At 52.2% G+C, this 21,421-nt stretch overlaps 1 protein-coding gene across 1 annotated transcript in view; it reads left to right on the top strand.

Annotated features, from left to right (window-relative positions):
* Positions 1 to 807: 807 nt before the first annotated feature.
* The window catches only part of SFRP5 (secreted frizzled related protein 5), a 71,558-nt gene continuing 50,944 nt past the window's right edge, over positions 808 to 21,421 (top strand). Inside the window, exon 1 of the mRNA XM_004701324.2 lies at positions 808 to 832. Within this exon, the coding sequence (XP_004701381.1) occupies positions 808 to 832 (25 nt within the window). The remainder of the gene's footprint in view (positions 833 to 21,421) is intronic.

A 21,421-nucleotide genomic window follows, 5' to 3' on the forward strand; every position in this document is an offset into this window, starting at 1 on the left:
CCCAGGTGCATCCCAAAGGAAGTTTTTCTTAAACCATCCCACCCCAGAGGGTTTTGTGGGAGTTTCTCTGTGGCCTTTCTCTTACAGTGTTTTTTTTTTAAATAAACTCCTATCAAGCTCCTAGAATTCCTGACCATTGTCCAGGTCACGGAGCAAGTTTGAGTTATCGGAGTGTTTCTACAGTATTTGGAATTCTACCAGCCACTCCACCTTTCCCTGCCTTTAAATCGCCTATTCCTTCTAGTGGTATAGTGGTCACACACTGAGCTGCAATCCGTGAGATCGGCAGTTTGAAACCAGCAGCCGCTCTGCTGGAGAAAGACAGGGATTTCTGCTCCCACAAAGTTACCGTCTCAGAAACTCAAAGCGACGGCCCTACGTTGTCCTTACGAGCCACCATCGACCCGGTGGCAGTGAGTTTGCCTTTTGGGTCTATTCCTTCTCGAGATCAAGCATTGCAGCTCTCTGTATGAATGACAACTCAACGTCAGAAAAACAAACTTCTCATGATGGGACCAAGAGGCAACATCACGACAGAGAAAAGACTGAAGTTGTCGAGGATTCCATCTTGCTCAGATCCATCATCAATACTCACTGAAGCAGCAGTCAAGAGAGCAAACAACCCATTGAATCAGGCAAATGTGCTGCACGAGACCTCTTCAGAGTGTTGAAAAGCGCAGGCATTACCTTGAGGACGAAGGTCCACCTGACCCAACCCACCAAGCCATGGTATTTTCAATCGCCTTATGTGCATGAGACTTGGACACTGAGTAAGGAAGACCAAAGGAGAGCCAACACAGTTGAACGATGGCGCTGGGGAAGAAGATTGAAGGTACCGTGGACTGTCAGAGGAATAGACAGATGTGTCTTGAAAGAAGAACGGCCAGAATGCATTGTAGAAGCAAGGATGGTGAGACTCTGTCTCACAGACTTTGGACATGTTGTCAGGAGAGACCAGTCCCTGCAGATGGACATCGCGCTTGGTAGAGAGGCAGCAAAAAAGAGGAAGACCCAAGATGGGGTGGATTGACACCGTGGCTGCGACAGTGGGCTCCAACATCAGGACACTTGCAAGGATGGCGCAGGGTTGGGCAGTGTTTTGTGTGGTTGTACGGAGCGTCATGGTGAGTCAGGACCGACTCAGAGGCAGCCCACAGCAGCAATGATTCCTTCTCCTGCCACCCCAGCATGTCCCCATGCCTACAGCTACCTTGACAAAGACACCTCACCTCCTCCCCATTCTGGTGACGGCTCTCAGAGCCCCTGTTTTCCCTAGTCTTCTTGGCTCCGCGGCTCCCTTCCCAACACTGGCCCTCCCACTTCCCTCTCGCACACGCTCCATGTCAGTGGTGCCATTCTGACGGCGTGATTGGTTTTCCGGCTCCTCAAAGGTGCTGTGCTCTTTCTCGCTTTGCCTTCACAGACGCTGTGCCTGGAACGTTCTCCCCGCTCCTCACCTGGCTAGATCGCGTCAGGGCTCACCTTACAGGGCACTTCCTCAGAGACGCCTTCCCTGACCCTTCAGCCTTGGTTAACTCCCTGTCATTGAGTCAATGCCGACTCACAGTGACCCTTCGGGACAGGGTAGGACTGCCGTGAGTTGCGAGACCAACTCTTTCTGGGAGGAGAGAGCCACGTCTTTCGCCCTTAGCCTGGGTAGGTGCCCTTTTCCCATGTGCTCTATAATCACCACCACATGTCTGAAACACATGCACTGGTTCTCTTCCCCATTAAAGTACGAGCCCCTTAAAGGCAGGCACCTTGTCTTCGCATACTCACTGCCGTTGAGTCTGTTCTGACCCGGAAGAGCCCAGTAGGGCAGAACGGAACTGCCCCATCGGGTTTGAAGGTCGTCATCCTCACAGAAGCAGCCTGCCACACCTTTCCCCTGCAGGACAGCTGGGAGGTTTGAGCACCCTGCCTTTCGGTTAGCAGCCAAGCATTTCAATCACTGTGTCCACGTGGTGGGTAATCAGTCACTCTCTGTACATGCAAGTAGTCTGACTTACGGGAATGAGAGCATCCCCGTCCAGCTCCCTGTGCAGGGAGAGAGGCCTGTCTCCCATCTAACAGGACTTAGCAGCCCTGTGGTGGAAGCCACGCTGGGACACCAGAACCCAGCAAGCAACCGACAGGTGTTACAGTGATGGTAGAGGTACGATGGGAAAGCTCGGGGGTGTCTGTTCTCCGAGGTCTGATGACTAGTGTCTCTCCCTAGCCCAAGGACCCTGGAGGGAGGATGTGAGCAGCAAGGTGTTGGAGACTTACAGGAAGAGGCCAGGCAGGGAAAGGTGGGCAGGAGGCTGGAAGTTACCTGGCTGTTCCAAACCCTTCTGTAGAGAAACCAGGCTGGAGGCAGGTAATGAAGAGTCATCAAAGCTGGGCCTTGGGTGCACGGGCAATGGGCATCAGGGAGGCATGGGGGAAGCGGCGTGTTTGGGCGTGCATCCAAGAGCAGGGTGAGGGATGGCCAGAAGGGACAGGGCTGAAGCTACTGGACAGTCCAGTCCAGGTGGGGGTATGTGGGTCATTGCTCAGAATGAGGGCAAAGGGGAAGATTCGAGAAAGATTAAAAACGGAGATGCCAAGGGCTGCTGCTTCGGACTGAGCACAGGAGATAAAGAAAGGAGGGGCGAACATCGAGGAGGCAGGTGTCTGTCCATCCCCATGACGGGGCAGTGCCATGGCCTAAAAATCACAGCGACAGAAGATTAAATTAACTCTATACACGCCAGATAGAAGCAGGTGGCAGAACCTTCAGTGATCTTTCAGGATGGAAGAGTCCTGGTGGCATAGTGGTTATGCACTGGGCCCGGCTCCATGGGAGAAAGACGGGGCTTTCGACCCCCGGAAAGAGTTACCATCTCGGAAGCTCAAAGGGGCATTTCTACCCTGTCCTCTGAGGTCACTGTGAGTCAGCATCAGCTTGACGGCAGTGATTGGAGTTGCTGCGTTAAAGCCCTGGTGAGGTCGTGTGTTAGGGATTGGACCACAAGGTCCACAGTTTGCAGCCAGCCACCACTCCAAAGAAGAAAGAAGAGGCCAAGTTGGCACAGCCCGGCACACCCCTCCTTGGTGCGTGTCAGCTGTCAACAGGAAGGCTCATCACAGCACTGTTGATAAACAGGGAGAAGTGGGGGGGTGGGGGGTCAGGGAGCAAACCAAGTGTCTTAGTACCAGAGAATGAATAATGAAGTGGCAATTTAGTCCTGCGATGCAATGCTACTCCGTGGCAGCAGCACTTTCGGGTCCCGGGGGAAAAATACTCAACCACCACAAAGTAAACGGCAGGAGGACGTGGTTGCAATGTTATCTTAAACGGAGTGGGGGGACACACAGCTGTGTGCCGTGATCCATCTTTAGACTTTCCACACTTCCAGAAATAGTCTCTCGTACCTACTGAAGAATGAATAAAAACAATTTCAAAGTAAGAGACTCCGAGTGAGACGGGTATGTGGCCTGCCAGCCGGGCGTGGGGTCTGAAGGTCCAGCACCTGAGAGCCTGTGGGCCTCAGACAACACACCCCGAGCTGGTGGTGGGCAGAGTCTGCCTGGAGGGGGCGTTGTTTCGAAATGGGAGTTCGGATTGGGGTGTTAGGATGTTGCTCCTTGAGGAGAGGTTTGATTTTATACATACATATATTTAATTATATCATGAATATGAATCCATGATAAAGAACTCTGAGTTTGAAGAGTGAACCAGGAGAATTCTCCCCTTTCTGGAGGGCTTGCCGGGGACCTACAAGGGTGAAGTGCTCAGCCGCTCACAGAAAGGGTGGAGGTCTAGCCCACCCATAGGCACTGCAGAGGAAAGGCCTGGAGCTCTCCTTCCAAAATGTGTTAGTCTGGGTACATTAGAGAAACAAATCCACAGAAACCCATATGTATAAGAGAATTTTATATAAAGGGTAAGTGCACATCAAGAAAACATCCCAACCCAGTGCTGCCCAAGCCCATAAGTCCAACATTATACCCTATCTGTCCGACACCAATCCACAAAGTCCTCCTGCATCTCACAAAACACACGCAAGGATGCCGACTGCAGGAGGAAAGCCGAATCAGGGAATGTGTAAGCATCTCAACGCTGGCAGGGGTCTCCACACGGCGGCTCCAGCACCCAGGGCTGCATTGGGGTAGGTCCATGTGGCTTCTTCTCAGGGATGTATCACAGGAAGTGAGCCTTGCCAGCTAAAGCAGGGAACTGGCTAAGGCAGCTGCACCCTGGTCCCACCATCAGAAAGCAAGAGACCCGAGAACTAGAACGGCGAGGTTCACCGAGCCATTTACCGCTCTGCCCTTCAATTAACCCCACATGTGTTTTTCGGCCAGGTTGGCACAATAAACTAACTACCTCACAAATAGCCATGGACCACCCAGGGAGCACAGTCCTACCAGGACACCTGTGTAGTCTCGGCGAGTCAGTGTGTCCACTGGTGGGAGTGGTGGGCCACATGCCAGGCATGGGTGTTTTATAGAGGTCTCCTGTATGCCTCCTGGCAGGATTGTGAAGGAGAAATTACTATCCCCATTTCATAGGTGAGAAACCCCGATGACCTAGTGGTTACAAGTTGGGCCGCGGTCCATAAGGGCAGCAGTTCGAAACCACCAGCTGCTCCAAGGGAGAAAGACAGGGCTTTCTACTCCCGTCAAGAATGACAGTCTCAGAAACTCACAGGGGCAGTTCTACCCTGTCCTGTGGGTGGAACGGTGGGTCACTATGGATCGGGATCATCCCCATCGATGAGTTTTAGTTTTGTTTGTGGTTGTTTTATTTCACAGGCAAGACGGCAGAGCCTTCAGCAAATTAAGTGGCACAGAGAGGGGAGGCCATGGAAAAGCCAGGCACTGACAATGCACCATGAACTCATTATGCCCTCAAGGTGCCAGCTCCCCTTGTGGTCAAGCTCACAGCTGGCCAACGGTGGCTGTGCTAGTTAAGATTCATTGTGCCGACCTGCCACTAAACACACATGGGTTTAATTGAAGATAAATGGCTGCACAAGCCTCACCTTTCTGGTTCTCTGGTCTCTTGCTTTCTGATGTTCAGACCAGGGTGCAGCTGCCTTAGCAGTTCCCTGCTTCAGCTGGCAAGGCTCACTTCCTGCAAGACATCCCTGAGGAGAAGCCACATGGACCTACCCTGATGCAGCCCTGGGTGCTGGAGAAACTGTGTGGAGACCCCTGCCAGTGCTGAGATGCTTACACACTCACTGATTTGGCTTTCCTCCTGCAGTCGGCGTCATTGTGTGTGTTTTGTGAGTTTGAGGAGGACTCTGTTGATCGGCGTTGGACATATTGATCAGTGTTGGACATATGGGTTAAGTCGAACTTAGGGGCTTGGACTGGCCCGGGTTGGGATGCTTTCTGAATGTACATTTACCCTTGATATAAAACTCTCTCTTATACATAAATGAGTTTCTGTGGATCTGTTTCCCTACTCTACCCAGACTAACACAGCGGCCCTCCACCATGTCTTTCCTGCCAGCATGCCAACAACTCTGCACCCTCTCCGAGTAGCCCATGCCCTCTCATCTGTCCCTGCAGGCCCCTCCCCTCCAGGTCTCTGCTTCACTGCCAGCTGTTCAGAGAAGCCTTCCTTGCTCCCCCCAGAGGGAACCCCTCCTCTTCTGTTCCTTGGCCTCGTTACACATGTCGGCTGCCCACGGCCCTGGCACTTTGGTGGGGTCGCTGCCTTTCTCACACACTAGAGGACAAAGGGCAGGGACCTTTGTCGCTCACCACAGAATCGAGGGGCCTAGCTCTAACCGTGCACTCAGCAGTGCTCTGTGGATGCTCATCCCTCATGCTGCATGCAACAGTGCTCTGTGAATGCTCATCCATAACCCTGCATGCAGCAGTGCTCTGGGAATGTGCAGCCATATCCCTGCATGCAGCAGTGCTCCATGGATGTACAGCACTAACACTGCACGTATCAGTGCTCCATGGATGCTCAGCACCAACCTTGCACATAACAGTGCTCCATGGATGCTCAGCTTTAATCCTGCACGCAGCAGTGATGTGCTAATGCCCAGCCTAAACCCTGCACACAGCAGTGCTCTGGGAATGCTCAACCCTAACACTGCACGCAGCAGTGCTCCGTGGATGCTCAGCTCTAACCCTGCATGAAACAGTGATCTGTGGCTGCTCAGCTATAACCCTGCATGCAGCAGTGATGTGCTAATGCCCAGCCTAAACCCTGCACACAGCACTGGTCTGTGAATACTCAACCCTAACACTGCACGCAGCAGTGCTCCGTGGATGCTCAACTGTATCCCTGCACGCAGAAATGCTCTGTGAATGCTCAGTCTTAACCCTGCACACAGCAGTGCTCTCAAATATTTAGCCCTAACCCTGCATGTAACAGTGCTCCATGGATGCTTAGCCCTAACCCTGCACTCAGCAGTGCTCTGTGAATGCTCAGCCTTCACCCTGCATACAGCAGTATTCAATGGATGCTCAGCTCTAACCCTGCACGCAGCAGTGCTCCATGGATGCTCCCTGAATTGACAGAGTGTTGAGCCAGTGGCATCTGTGCAGGGTGTCTGAAGAGTCAAACCCCTCCCCTGCTCGGTGCCCAGGAGGGCATTTTGTCACACCCTCTGCCTCCCAAACGGTGATCTGGGCAGCCCTGGTCCTCCAGGAAGGGCTGAGGCTAAGCTCTTTCAGCTGGCCCTCCGTGTGTGTGTGTGTGTGTGTGTGTGTGTGTGTGTGTGTGTCTGTGTGTGTGTCTGTATTTGGTGGGAAGGGGGGGATGCTCCTCCTCCCCAGCTGCTCCTAATGAGCTCTTTCCTGACTGTCACCTTAGCTTCTTGGCAGCCACTGTTCCAGAAAGATACCCTGGAATTGGAGGATGTTCAGAGACAAAATATCTGAGACAATGCGGGAACCGGGGAAATGGAATAATTAAAACAGATGAAAAGACCCACATGCCGGCCAGGCTTTGCCAAGTTAAACGGAATAGGATAATTGTGTGCAAGGCTCTCAGGGGTGTGATGCCCACAAGGGAGGGGAAGCGTTGGGGCTGACATGAGAGGGTATAATTACGAAATGGAAGAAGATGAATCCCCGGGACTTTTAGGCTTAGTGGCAGGAACCATTGGCTCCCAGAGAAGGCTCTGAGGTTGGGCCGCAGTTTCCCAGCGGAAGGAATGGGGCACCAGCCCTAATGGCAGTTAAGCCCAGCTTCAGCCTAGCCCAGGAGACTCCACCGCGGCCTCTCCTGCGGCACCTGGGGAGGGTGCTAGAGGGCAGAGGTAACCAGGCGGCAATGTGCCGTAAGGGTCACCGGCTCCCTGGTCGGATAGAGCTGGCTTCAAGGCCACCTTCCTGCCACTAGAAGCTTGGACACATGTCTGGACACTCCAGTCTCAATGTCTCTGCATTATAAGGCTACTGGGATGCATAAAGGCGATGTCGCCCTGCAGAATAAACAAAAAATTGTCAGCTTGAATCCCTGCGTGGCAAGGTTCCTGGGATCTTGCTGGGGGGAGTGGGCCTCTCTGGTCCATGCTGGGGGAGGGCTCTGATGGGCTCCAAGGTGCAGCTTCACACAGGAGCCATGTGGGCAGTGTGGCTAGAAGCTGGTGGCAGGCTGCAGGGCAGCGCTCTGGTCCTGGGGATGCAACATTCCCTAGAGCTGGAAATCAGGTCAGGCAGGTTCAACAGGGAGAACCAACCATCAGGGACCTTTGCTGGCATATTGAGCTCCAGGCCGGCAAGCCTCCTGGACTGCTTGCCTTTCTCTTTTCCAGCCTCCACTACAGACTGGAGAGCTGGTTTTTAACTTTTTTGAGTCCTGGTGATGTAGTGGTTACATGTTGGGCTGCTAACCGCAAGGTCAGCTGTTCAAAACCACCAGCCATTACGAGGGAGAAAGATGAGGCTTTCTACTCCCATAAAGAGTTACCTTCTTGCAAAGCCACTAGGCAATTCTACCCTGTCCTACAGGGGTCTCCGTGAGTGGGCATTGACAGATGCTAGTTAGTACAGGTGTGGAGGCATGTGTTTTAAACAGCCCCAGGTGTGTTGTGTTCAAGATGTCAGAGATGGGCGAGATCACCTCCAGTGAATTGGGGCAAAAATGAGAGTCTAGCAAAACGGAGCCAGGCCCCAGGCTCGTGGTCCAGACCCAGATGGCACCTGGTTCCCCGTCTGTGTTGTTGGAAACGGACTTGGGGATGGTGGGCAGGGAGGCAGGGGCCTGGACAGGGGCTGGGGCTGTCTGTGTCCCAGAGACACCTGGGAGAGGCTCTGTGGCGCTCCCTCCAGGCCATTCTGGCTCAGAGCGCCCAACAGGACGGAGCTGAGTGGGCCCAGGCAGTGTGCTGGGCTACATCCTCTCACAGAGGGCCCTGGAGGTGCAATGGCTAAGAGCTCGGCGGCTAACCCCTGTGCCACCAGGGCTCTGTCTGTGACGTAGCAAGAAAAACACAAAACCTGTGGCCAGTGAGTCAACTCCGACTCACAGTGACCCTGCAGGGCCGAATAGAGGGTGGCAGCCTTTCACCAGGGTGCCTTAGGTCCAAACTCGAAAGTCCGAACTCGCTGCCACCGAGTCGATGCTGGCTCACAGCAACCCGGAAGGGGAGAGCCGCCCCTCTGCGTCTCAGAGACGGTAACTCTCGATGGGAGTGAAAAGCTCCATCTTTCTCCCAGGGAGCAGCTGGCGGCTTTGAACGACTGATCTTACGGCTAGCAGCCCAGTGGGTAGCCACCACATCCGTCACCAGGGCTCCAATCCTTAGTTCCAGGTTCCCCAATACCCACTGTCACTAAGTTGTTTCTGATTCACAGTGACCGTGGGGCAGAGTGGAACGACTACACCGAGGTTCCAAAGCTGTCACTCTTGACAGAAGCTGACTGCTCATTGGTCTCCCGGGGAGCCACTGGGAAATTGGAACCCAACCAGTGCTTAACCCCCTGCGTCATCAAGGCAAGGCTCCTTAAGCCCTGGGCTAGGGGCTGGAAATTGAAATCGCTCTGCAGACTACATAGATGCCTCTTCTTCCTCTGGGACAGGAATCCAGCTCTACCCCAACACACTATTTAACCCCTGCCCTCCAGCGGCCGTCCTTGCCCTGGAGACTCCCAGAATCCACCCGGTCCTAAGGAGACTCCATTAGGCTCCCCGGCGGGCGGTCACTCCTCCTCCTCCTGTCCCCCTCAGTGCTCAGCTTGTGGCTGTGGAACATCTCGGCGTGCGTTCACACTCCAGGTGCCAGGCGCGAGCTGAGTGCCAGGGAAACAATGTGCCCCGCAGCCTGAGATCGGAGCTGGCCCCAATCTGCCAGCAAGCAGGGCTCTGCCTTCATTACCCACTGCCACCTGGCTCCGGGGCCCATCCTGCCAACTCACGGCTTTTCAAATAGAGAAGCCAGAAATAAAAATCACCCTCCCACGGTAGCTGGGCATGAAGTCAGACACCTGAGTTCCCACTGGGGCTCCACACACTGCCCAGCTGTGTACCCTTGGGCAAGCGACCGGCCTGTAGGGTGCATTGGAGTTGCTTGTTCGGACAGGGGGCAGGACCAGGAATCGAGCAAACGGCACAGCTCACAGTGCCTTCCCATCTGTGCTGGAACATTGTCCGCCTTGACCCTTCCCATACTCCCTCTCTGGTCTTTCTAGAGCTGGGCACACACAGAGGACGCTGGCACAGCCTGACCAGCACCGTCTTTAACCAATGAGCTGGCAGCAACACGCTTGCTTTACTAAATATGATTGTATGGGGATGCCTAGCACAGTGTCAGGACACAGATGCTCAATAAATATACGCACGCGCACACACCCACTCCACCAAAATATATTTTTTAAATGTCCCATTGAATCCATACTAACTCACAACAACCCTATGGGACAGAATAGAATTGCTCCATACAGTTCCAAGTCTCTGAATCTTTATAGGAGCAGACTGCCTCATCCTTCTCCCATGCAGCAGCCAGGGGGTTTGAACCCTCCACCTTGCAGTTTGCAGCCCAAAACGTAACCCACCGAGCGACCAGGGCCCCTTCTCAATAAATACCAGTGGTCTCTAATTTAGGAATGCCCACCAAGTATAATCAAACACGCAAGAGCGCCACTATTTCACATTCATTAGGATGCCTAGCACTGTAAAACAGAAAATAACAAGTGTTGGTGCAGATACGGGGAAAGTGGGACCCTGGTGCATGGCTAGAGAGAAAACGTAAAATAGTGTGGCCACTGTGGAACACAGTTCTGTGGTTCCTCACAGAAAGTTAAATATAGAATTAGCATGTTGAGGTGAGGTCATCGAGTGAGTCGGCTCCAACTCACAGCGACCACACCGTGTGCACCAGGTCAAACATCACCTGGTCCCGCCCCGTCCCTACAACTGTCATGTCCGAGCCCACTGTCACCGTCTCGTGGCCTATCCTCCTCACTGAGGGTCCTCTTCTTCGCTGACTCGCGACCAAGCACAGTGCCCGTTCCTGATAATATGTCCAAAATACTTGAGTGGAATCTCACCACCCTTGCTTCTAAGAAGCATTCTGGCTGGACTTTGTTCGAGACAGGTTTGGCTGGTTCGCTCCTCTGGCAGGCAGTCTATGGTACTGTCGATTCTTCTCCGGCCTTCCTGCTTCATTGGCCAACTTCCACATGCACGTGAGCTGATTGGAAAATGCATGGCTTGGGTCAGGTGCACTTAGTCCGCAGCAGATTTTCCTAATATGATACATCGTTTGATCTCTTGATTGAGCATCGATTGTGGATCCAAGTGAAATGAGACTGTTGACAACTTCAAATGTATCCTCTTATCGATTGATCCAGTTGTGAGGACTTGGGTTTTCTTTACATTGTGAGGTTGCATGTCATCAGATTACCATTGGGAAGTGCTTCAAGTCCCCCTGGCTTTCAGCAAGCAAGACTGGGTAATCTGTTTAGCTCAGATGAGCCTTCATCCAATCCTGACACTGTGCTCTTCTTCAGATAATCCAGCTTCTCAGATCATTTGCTCAGTGTGGCAGTTACATCATCTCCTGTCAAACTTGAGTGAAGGGGTGGAGTCTAGCCTGTCAATCAGGTCATAGCCAATAAGGCCTCTGTGTGGGCATGGCCTTCTCCTGAGGATTCTGGGAACTCCTGTCTTCCTCCCTGGGGGTAGAACACACTCTCTCTCTGCTTCACCTTCCTGTTGGCAAACCACATGGAGTCAAGCTGACAGCAGCCAGCACCCTGGAGATGCTTCCCCTGCCACAGGACCCACAGGACTTTCCACCCACCGGCCTGTGATCTTCTTGCATTTTGCATCATTGTAGTGGGTCTGAAGAGTCTGAAGAGGAATGCATGGGCTAATATTGGGCAATGGGCTAATATTGAACGTATAGACTTGATCTCGAGTGGGATGGGATGTTTTATTGATGCATAATTACTTCTTGATATAAAATTCTCTCTTACACATAGATGCGTGTCTCTGGATTTGTTTCTCTAGTCAACCTGGCCTAACACACGCAGCACACAGATTGAATAAGTATGGTGGAAGGCTATGCCCCTGGCACACACCTTTCCTGATATAAGCCATGTAGCGTCCCCTTGGTCTGTTCAAATGGCTGCCTCTTGATCTTCCATGTGGACGGGTAGATATTATCCTATCACAGACAGTCATATCGCTCAAGACAGACCTTGAAATGTTCTTCTGGAAGAGGACTGTGGTGTCGTCCCTCCTGAATTTGCTGTTCCGAGCAGCGTTAATAGCCACACGATCGTCCAATTCAAAATGGCCAGTTGATTTCCACTCAGAATGCCTCGGATGGGTTATATTTCAGTTTTCAACAAGTAGCTGGAGGCTATTCTACTTTTTGTTGTGACTTGAACAACAGTTTAAAGAGTAGATCACAGTTTCACATTCAGGAATTCATACTCATTCCGATTCAACTCATCCACCATAATCCCTTCAAGGTATCATGGCTGATACCTCTTCTTCCCAGGACTTCCTGTTCCCATCCCGCTTCCTTTCCTGACCCTCCGAACTTTGTCCTTGGGTAAATGCAGCCCTTTTGATCTTAAATGGCTGGTCGAGAGATGAGTTTGGCTCCAGATTGGAAGGGTCAGGGCCATAGTCTCGTGGGTCCTACTGGTCGCTATGTAATAGGTGAGTCTAAACCCTTATGACTTTGAATTGTTACATCTTCCTCTCCCACCCCAACACCTCCTAAAATGACCTTTTTCAGAGCTGTTGGTCGTGGTGGCTGGGTACCATCTAGCTCTTCTGGTCTCAGGATTGTGGGCACTGATGTGGACATGGACCAGTAGGCCAGTGGACTCCTTGTTTCCATGTCTCTTTTGATTTTTGTCACTCTTCCTTCCTCTGGGGATGACTGGGCATGAATGTCAAGACCACAGTGGACACGCTCCAGCTTAGGATGGAGAACATTGTCCTTGTGCATTACGTGATGCCTATCAACCTTGGTGTCCCCTCTGTTTCATTTTTGATGGCTTCCAATTTTTCTGGATTCATACTGCCTTGTTTCCACGTTCCGGTTATTAATGGGTGCTTGCAGTTGCTTTTTCTCCTTTGGAACAATGCCCCATCAACAAATGAAGGTCCCGAAAGCTTTGCTCCATCGGGATCCTTAAGGCTGAGTCCACATTGAGGAGGCAGCCCTTCTCCAATAGTATTTTGAGTGTCTTCCAACCTGAAGGGCTGCGGACCTCGGTTTACCATGATTAGACTTAGTTCCCCAGAAGTGGACAGCCTGTGCCTTCTTCCCAGCCTGTTCTTGTCCGGAAGCTCCACTGAAAGTTCTACACGATGGGTGGCCCTGCTGGTATTTCAAATACTGGTAGAATCATTTCTAGCATCCCAATAACACAGAAACCACCAGAGTAAGACAAACTGATGCATGGTGGAAAAAGTATCATATGACCCAGCAACTCTACCCTCCAACATTGAAAACAGGGACTCAAAATATAGTATATACAGACAACAGGCTAATATTATTCAGTCATAAAGAGAAATTAAGTTCTGATACATGCTATAACTTGAACATTGCTAAAGGAAATATGGCACATGCTCATATTGTATGCGCCTATGTATAAGGAGCCATTGGGGCACTGTAGGCCAGGCATTGCACTGCTAACTGCTAGGTCGGTGGTTCTAACTCAGCAGCTGCTCCACAGGTGAAAAATGAAGCTGTCTGCTCCTGTAAAGATTTATCGTCTCGGAAACCTGAAATAGTGCTGCTAGGGGTCCCAATCAACTGGATGCCAGTGTTTGGGTGCGGTCCTGAGATGTCCAGAAGAGACAGCTCCATAGAGAAGGTGGGGGGCAATAATGGAGGGTCATGAGCTGGTAGGTAGTGGGTTTGGGGTGGTCAAAAATATTTGGAAATCATGAGTGATGATGGTCACGTCACATTGTGAACATCACTAACACCACAGAATTCCACTTCAAAAAGGCTGAAATGACACATTATACAGTCTCTGGATGACAGAGGTACAATTCATACTTGCCTTTTAATAGCATCTAAATCCATCCTGACCCAGACCCAGTGAACCAACGCTGTACTCCAAACAAACTCCTTACCACAACCCTTCCACGTGCTGCACATGCAACCTTTAAATCAATGGAAAAGCTTCAAGCCTTTCTTTGGACTAAACCTAGATGCTCTTTGGAGCCACCTGCGAATCCGGTTAAACGGCAGATCCCTGGGCTCTGTTCGCAACCTAATGAATCAGACAGAATCTCCGGGGCAGTGGTTCTCAACCTTCCTAATGCCGTGACCCTTTCATATAGTTCCGCATGTGGTAGTGACAACCCCCAATCATAAAATTATTTTCGTTGCTACTTCAGAACTGTCATTTTGCTACTATTATAAATCGGGCGACCCCTGTGAAAGAGTGGTTTGACACCCCAAAGGGGTCACGACCCACAGGTTAAGAACCACTGCTCTAAGGGGAGGAGCCCAGGGGTCTGTAGCTTCAGCAGATCCACAGGTGGTTCCAATGATCAGCCAAGTTTGAGACCCTGGGAACTAAACTGAGTCTAAATAAGCACCCTGTTCACCTATTCCAACTTACCTAGAAATTTGACTTAAAGACACACTTAGAAACGGATCTTGTTCATATCCCGGGGACTGTTTGTACATAGGTTACAACACATTTCTTTTCACATAAAAAAATCCACATACTTTGGACATGTTACCAGGAGAGACCAAGTCCCTGGAAAAGGGCATCATGCTTGGTAAAGTAGAGGGTCCATGAGAAAGGAGGCCCTCGGCGAGACGGACAGACACAGTGGCCACAACAAGGGGCTCAGACACAGTTGTGAAGATAGCGCAGCCGGGTGACGTTTCGTTCTGTTGTACGTACTGATCCGACAGCCCCCCACAACAAAAACCTACGTAAATGTTGGATGGGGCCTCTGTTCTCACCTGCTCTCGTGTGACAGGTGAGGCCCTAAAACCCAGAGAGGATAGAGGTCTGGTTGGTTGGTTTTTCCCTAGGTGTGTTCAGCGGATTTCACCTGGTCAGAAATGCTGAGAAGCCCTAGGAAGCTGGGTACGGAGGGTGTCATGTCAAAGTGCCTGAGCACCCCAGCTGTGTCAGTCACTCAAGGTTGGTGACCCTCTGCCAGGACCCCTGGCTCCTGACCAGCAGGTAGGAGCATCTGCCCTGGACGTCTGGGAAGCTCTCAGTCCTTCTCACAGAGCGCAGGGGACACGGGGTTGGTTATTTATAAAGTGTTCTCCGATGAGCCATGAGTGGAGCTGCCCAGCACTGGCAGGGGCTGTGCCCAGGGCAATGCTAGAAATGGATCCTGGACTCAGGATGCCCAGCCTTGAGGTTGGGATGGGCAGAGGCAGTGGGGCTCATGAACCCCCTCCCCCATTACTTCTGAGTCCCCAGCAGAAACGCCAGCCCTGGCAGGCCAGCCCAGGGATGCCACTAGGAGCTTGTGGACACACTGTCTAAGTTGAGGGGGACGGGGTAGGGGGGTGGCAGACAGGAAAGGCATGACACAAAAATGTCTATAAAACGTTTGTACGGTGTTTCTGTAGAAAAGTATACTTTTTCATAAACATAGTACCTAGTTACAGCAACCAAGACGTTTTTTGCATTAATACATGTCTCAATATGTAAGGCTAAATGGCTAGAACTCTGGGCTCGTTAGCTTCTGGACCGACTGCCGCACTCTGGTCATTACCCAGCGTGATGTAGCCGCGTGGGAATCACGTGGTTGCTGCTGTGCGCGCCACAAGCCTGCCCTGTTCCCCTTGCTGCCTGCCTTTTTTAGAGTCCCCACCTGTCACGTTTTCTGGTGACAGTAGCTGCTCTACTGCGCCAACTCGTATGTGTGAGCCTCTATCAGTATCTCTTTTTGAGAATGAACTAGGAATTAAGGGAAAGGGGAGCAGAGAAACCCGTTTAAGTCTTCGGCTCAGTTACTAATAAGGCTGGAACGAAGCGTGTTGTCATTCGCAGTAGAAAGATCTCACCAAACAATGATGCTTGCCGTCCACATGATCTAAGTACCTTCAAGCCGGTGACAACCGTGGCACCTGTTATTCTATGATTACGGCAGATCAGACACAGGGCTGAGGGGTCTGGATGGTCTGGTGGGAGAGCAGGTCCCCGGCAACACCAGTGGGCCAGCTTGTGGGGACAGGTGGGTTCACCACAAGGAGAGAGAAAGGGGGGCCTCAGCCAGGCACCCTCCCAGTCACCGGCCCATGCCTGTCCCCAGGGAGTACCCTTCACTTTCCCAAACGGCACTGAGGACAGGCAGAGAACAATTCACTTCCCCGCCCCCACGGATGCACACACCTCCGTGCTGCGTCCCCTCCCCCAGCGGGTACCCCTTTCCCTCTCCCCACCCCCCTCCACGCTGGCTCCCACCTCTATTCCTGTGTGTACCACTCGCCACCTCCCCACAGACCCAGCTATTTATATCTCTCTGGAAGGCTTTGAGCTTCTCCCCACTTCCTGCTCCTGGCAGCTCGCTAATTACTTCCTCGGCTGGGTGCTGCCTGCCTGGGCCCCCTGGGCCCGGCCACCACAAATAAGGACACCTGTGCCCACCACCCCCCACCCCCTTCCAGGGAGATCTGCTCCAGGACCTGGCCTCCGGTCAGGATGCCCCAAGGACTGCAAGCCCTTTAGAGAGCGGGAGCTGAGGCTCGGAGGGGCTTTGCAGCCCACCCTCCCTCACAGGGACTACTGGTTTATTCACAGGCCTGCTGTGTGCCTGGCAGGGGCTGGGTCCGCCTGGTGGGGCGAGGGGAGGGCCAGGGACTGAGCAAGAACTGTCCGCCCTCCTGAGAGGCAACGGGTAAACAACTGCTGACGAAACGCACAGAGGCATGAAGTTGGTGCTAAATTAAGGTGCTGGGCTGGGCACTGAGCCTGTGGGCCCTGATTCTTCCTGCCTGGAGGGGGAGGGGGCGTTCTTACTCTAAAAGCCATTCATCTTTACCAAAACTTGAAGATGCAGATAACGGGAAGAAAAATTACCAACAATATGGTCACAGTCCACCCAGGGATGGTCCTGTCCCTACCGGAGGCCCAGACTCCCCGGTGTTTTTGTTTTGTTTTTTAAACCCAGCAAGGTTACACCTCAAACTGCAGGGTCCCTCCCCCAGGGAGCCTGAGCCTGGTTCTGGGACAGTCCCTGGAACCCTGAGACATCACAAGAAGTGGGCAGATTGCAAAGGTATCTTGAGCGTAGGGTCATTATTGTGCTTGCGTCTTAACGCCATCACCGAGCCCACAGCCAGAGTTGTCTCTGACTCCTAGGACCCCGGGAGGGTCTTCCCAGGGTTTGTGACTCTTGACGGGAGCAAAGAGCCTCATCTTTCACCCACAGAGCAGCCGGCCTCGTGCTTAGCAGACCAGGGCTGCTCTGACCATGCCCAGTAAACGCCGGAAGGATCCTGGTCAGCGCGGGGAGGAGAAAGTAGGGATGGGAAGGGTACGGCAGGTGTGGTCGATGCCCCTAAAGAGGCCCCTGAGGTGAGGAAGGGGAGAGGGAGCTTTACTCAAGCCTGAAAGCAAGGGGGACACACCTGGGACCAAGTTGCTCTCCGTCTGACCCTTGGTAACAAGGAAGTTACCATGTCCGTGGAATCCCAAAGAAGACATGGCATGCTTAGGAGCTACTCAGCATCCACAGGGGTGCAGTGGGGGGTAGCGTCACAGCCTCCCAGCAGTGTGGGTTGAGCCTGTGATGTCAAAAGACCACTGCTGGACACAGGCGTGGTTTCAACCGTGTCTGGCAGGTTTTACCATCTCAAGCCCACATCAGCTAGCTCTTCATTTCCTCCTTCCACAGGGGGGCCTCAGAGAGTGCACAGTGCTGCCTGGGATGGAAAGATGGGGTCCAGAGGGATCTATTTCTTCTGGAAATCTCTTGGTTGTTTGGGTTGTTGCCACAAGTATGAACTTCGATGTCATTTTTTTACAGTCACTTTAGAACTTATAAAATTACTCAGCGATTCCTGTGTTGTCTACGGTGCTCCATTGGCTGTACTCTAAAAAGAACATCATTTTAAAGTGAAAGAGACCCTCCCCCCGCCCCCCAGCCTCAAAACATAAAAGAGCTCAAGGGACTTGCCAAGGTTGGTCTTGCTCAGCCCTCGCGCCTCACCCCCCACCGTCCGGCCCCTCAACACCAGCACTTCCTTTGAGGGTTCTCTTAGGCGGGTGCTAAGGTGGTGAGGTGTCGGGCTGAGACCAGCTTTGGTGAGTCCCTTTCGTTTTAAGAGCGAAACAGAGACAGAAATTTATGTCAAGAAAATGGCTCACATGAGGGGAAAGGGGAAGACGGGTTGGGCAGTGGAGTAAGGGAGAACCCAGCACAAGGTTGGATCTATAGCCCACCCCCCAGGGGGATGAATCACGGAAATGTGGGTGAAGGGAGACAACGGACAGTGTAAGACACGAAATAACAATAACGTATCATTGATCAAAGAGTCACAAGAGTGGGAGGGGGGAACGAGGAGCTGATAGCAAAGGGTTCAAGTAGAAAGAAAACGTTTTGGAAATGTTGACGGCAACCTATGTACAAGTGTGCTTAATAGAATCGAATGATGGATTGTTATAAGATTCGTAAGAGCCCTCCAACGAAATTATTAATAATAGATGATAATGGCTCACACTGTTGTTGAAGTGGGTACGTACGTTCAGTCTCAAGTCCTTGGGTCAGATGTTAACACAGGCTTCTTCTGACGCCTGTAGCTTTGGGGGGCGATGAACCCAGGATCTGCAGGAACCCCACAGGCTGCAGAGGGGCGGGAATCCACGCTCGCCAGGTCAGGCCTGTGACTGGAGAGGTGAATGAATCCCAGGTCGCAGATCAAATGGTCAGTCAGGAGGCAGGCCTCCAGTGGCTCCTGGGGTCGGCAAGCAACACAGCAGGTCATGGGCTCAAGTCCAAAGAAAGGTTTTTTCCAAGGCACTGGGCAGGGTGCAGGGATAGCCTGCCCTAGAGTGAAGGGTGAAGGCGCTTGTCCTACCTCAAGCCGCTCCTCTCCTTCCCATCTAGAGGGTGTCTCTGGCTGACGGAGGCCCTTCCCGGTGTCTGGCCTTGAGGTCAGGGTGTGTTTAGGACTCTGGATCAGGCCTGGACCGTGGCTTCCAACAGTGACTCTGTCGTGAAATTGCTCCGTGACACGGGGCTTCCATTTCCTTGTGTGTTAAACCGGGTTGGTGAGGTCAGTCCCAAAGGAACAAAAGAATACACGAGACAGCACTCAGAAAGGACTTCACAGTGAATTGCTCCTCGTGTTGCCTTTATTTTTAGCCTCCTCTCTGCTGGGAAGGCCCTGGCTCTCAGGATCACGGCCGGAGGTTCAGCCCCGCCTGTTTCTCTGCCTGCAGCTGAGGGAAGCCCCCTTGGTGCTGCTTATTACGGAGAACGAGCCAAGTGGAGGAGAGGTTGTTACGCCCGTGTGTCCAGGTCCAGCGAGTCCTGCTCTCGTGGGAGTTGCTGTCTACGTTCTCCTTCTTGACAACTTAAAAGTTTGGCTCCTGCCATCTGGTTCTTGGTAAGCGTCCAAGCGGGCCTTGGCTTGTTGTTTTTCGGTTGTCCTGAGGTTGATTCCAACTCCACGTACTCAGAGTGAAGCTGCTCCCGGGGCTTCCAAGGGTGTGACAGTCCGAAACAGACTGTCAGCTCTGTGTCCACATGCCTCTGGTGAGTTCAAACCCCCAGCCGTCTGGCTAGAAGTCAAGTGCTTGACATGACTTCTCGTACTCCAAGGACCCCTCTTCCAGGGGTCCTACCTCTAACAGTTACAGCCCAGCTACGCCTGCATCCTGTTGTACAGTACGCCTGCATCCTGTTGTACAGCCAACGAGGCCAAAGCATCTTGGTTTCATAGATGATACGGCCATCTCCCTGGAAATGCTCTCAGTTCCGCGCCGGCTTTGTCTGATGTTAACATAGCCATTCCAGCTTTCCCGTGAGTCGGTTAGCACGGTAACTCTGCTCCATCCTTTACTTTCAACCTATTTGTGTCTTTATAGTTCGTGTGTTTCTGGTTGGCAGCATACAATTGAGCCTTGCTATTTTTGCCTCCCGACGTGACAATCTCTAAATGGTGTTTCGCCCGCTTACATTTAGTGTGATTATTGTTGTGGTTAGGTTTGCGGCTCCCATCTCGCCTAGTTGTTTTCTGTTTGTTTGATCTATGTTTTTGGTTCCCCCCCTCCATCCACCCCCACACACACCTCTTTTTCCCCCTTCTTTTGGATTTAAGTGTTTTTCATGATTCCATTGTATCTGCTTTGTTTTCTTTGCTACCACGCTCTCATTTTAATGGTGGTTTTAGAGTTGGCAGTAAACCTCATGAACTTATCACAGTCTGCCTTCAAGTAACATTGTAGCATTTCACATGGAGTATAAGAACCTTACAACAGTATGTTTCCATGTCTCCCCCCTCCCCTCCCCCTCCCCCGCTCAGTTTCTGTGGTCTGGTGACTCTTTCAAGGCAGCCGTTGGAGATGACAGCACACCACTGAACTTGGTTGCCTGAAGTTCAATGTCATGAAAACCCTTGCTTCACATGTTCTGCCTGTGGTTTGGAGGTGGTGGTTGGTTTGGGGTGTTTTGTTTACTTTTTGTCGTTCAAGATGAGAGGGGTGTATTAGTGAGTTATTACTGCTCTCACAGAATGCCACAGGGGGTGGCTTTGACAAACAGAAATGTATCTTCTCACAGTTTAGGAGGCTAGAAGTTCAAATGCAGGGCACCAGCTCTGGAAGAAGGCCTTCTCTCTGTCAGCTCTGGGGGACCGTCCTTGTCTCGGTTCAGCTTCTATTTCCCAGGTCCTGGAAGATCCTGTGGTGTACCATCTAGCGGCCCCCAGATGGGCATTTTGGGTGCTTCCTTAATCTGCTCTTTTATCTCTCAAAGGAGATTGACTTAAGGTCCATCCTGTACGTACCCTGCCTCACTAACATGGCAAACAACGCCCTACTCCCAAATGAGATCAGAACTACGCGCACAGAAGGATTTGGGGGGACAGTTTAACCCACAGTAGAGTGTATCTTCGTTCTGCTTTAACAGGGATGTCACAGTGATGGCTTTAGCAGACAGCAATGTGTAGGGACCAGAAGTCCAAAGTCCCCAACTGGAGGAGAAGGCTCTAGGGGACGGGCTTTGTCTCCGCTCAACATCAGTGAACCTGGCATCTCTGGGTCTGGGCATCCATCTTCCCCGGGGCTCGGAGCTTCTCCAAGGAGGGGCCCTGAGCCCAGCTCTTCTTACTTGGTGATCATCCCTTTCTGCCCGCTTCTCTCTCCTTCAATCTCTTTGGAAGATGTAGGCCCCCCTCTGGGAAACTCCTCTCAAATCAGACCAGGGCTGTGACTTGGAGAAGGTGGTTGTGCCCCCACCTTGATCTCCTTAGGAGCTCTGGTGGCGTAGGGGTTACAAGTGGGGCTGCTCACCGAAAGGTCCATAGTTCAAAACCACCAGCTGCTCTGTTGAAGAAGGATGGGGCTTTCTACTCCCATACAGAGTTACAGCCTCAGAAACTCACAGGGGCAGTTCTACCCTGTCCCATGGGGTCGCTATGAGTTAGCATCAACTTGATGGCAATGAGCTTTCATTTCCTTACAGTTGATTGGCTGATCACATTATTGGGGGGAGGGGGGCGGGATTACATCATTCCATAACTGCCAAGCCATTGAGCAGCATGGCCCCATCAAGTCAACAACACAATTCCTCCATGACAGAGGGTAGTTCAGTCTGTGATTCCATCTGAGCCAGAAGCTGCACAAGGAAACCAAGACGGAGGGGCTAAGCCCCTTCCCTGGGGCCACGTATCCAGTAAGCACCCAAAGGAGCCCTCGCCAACCTCCCACCCAGGTCCGGGCTCTCTTCCCGGGGCCCCTGCCCCATCCTGAGCCTCCCTAAGAAAGCAGAACTCTTTAAAACTCTGCCAGCAGAACAAAGTGGACT

The sequence above is a fragment of the Echinops telfairi genome, unplaced genomic scaffold, assembly GCF_000313985.2.
Source record: "Echinops telfairi isolate 266 unplaced genomic scaffold, ASM31398v2 ScPeMD7_70;HRSCAF=299, whole genome shotgun sequence".
Taxonomy (NCBI): domain Eukaryota; kingdom Metazoa; phylum Chordata; class Mammalia; order Afrosoricida; family Tenrecidae; genus Echinops; species Echinops telfairi.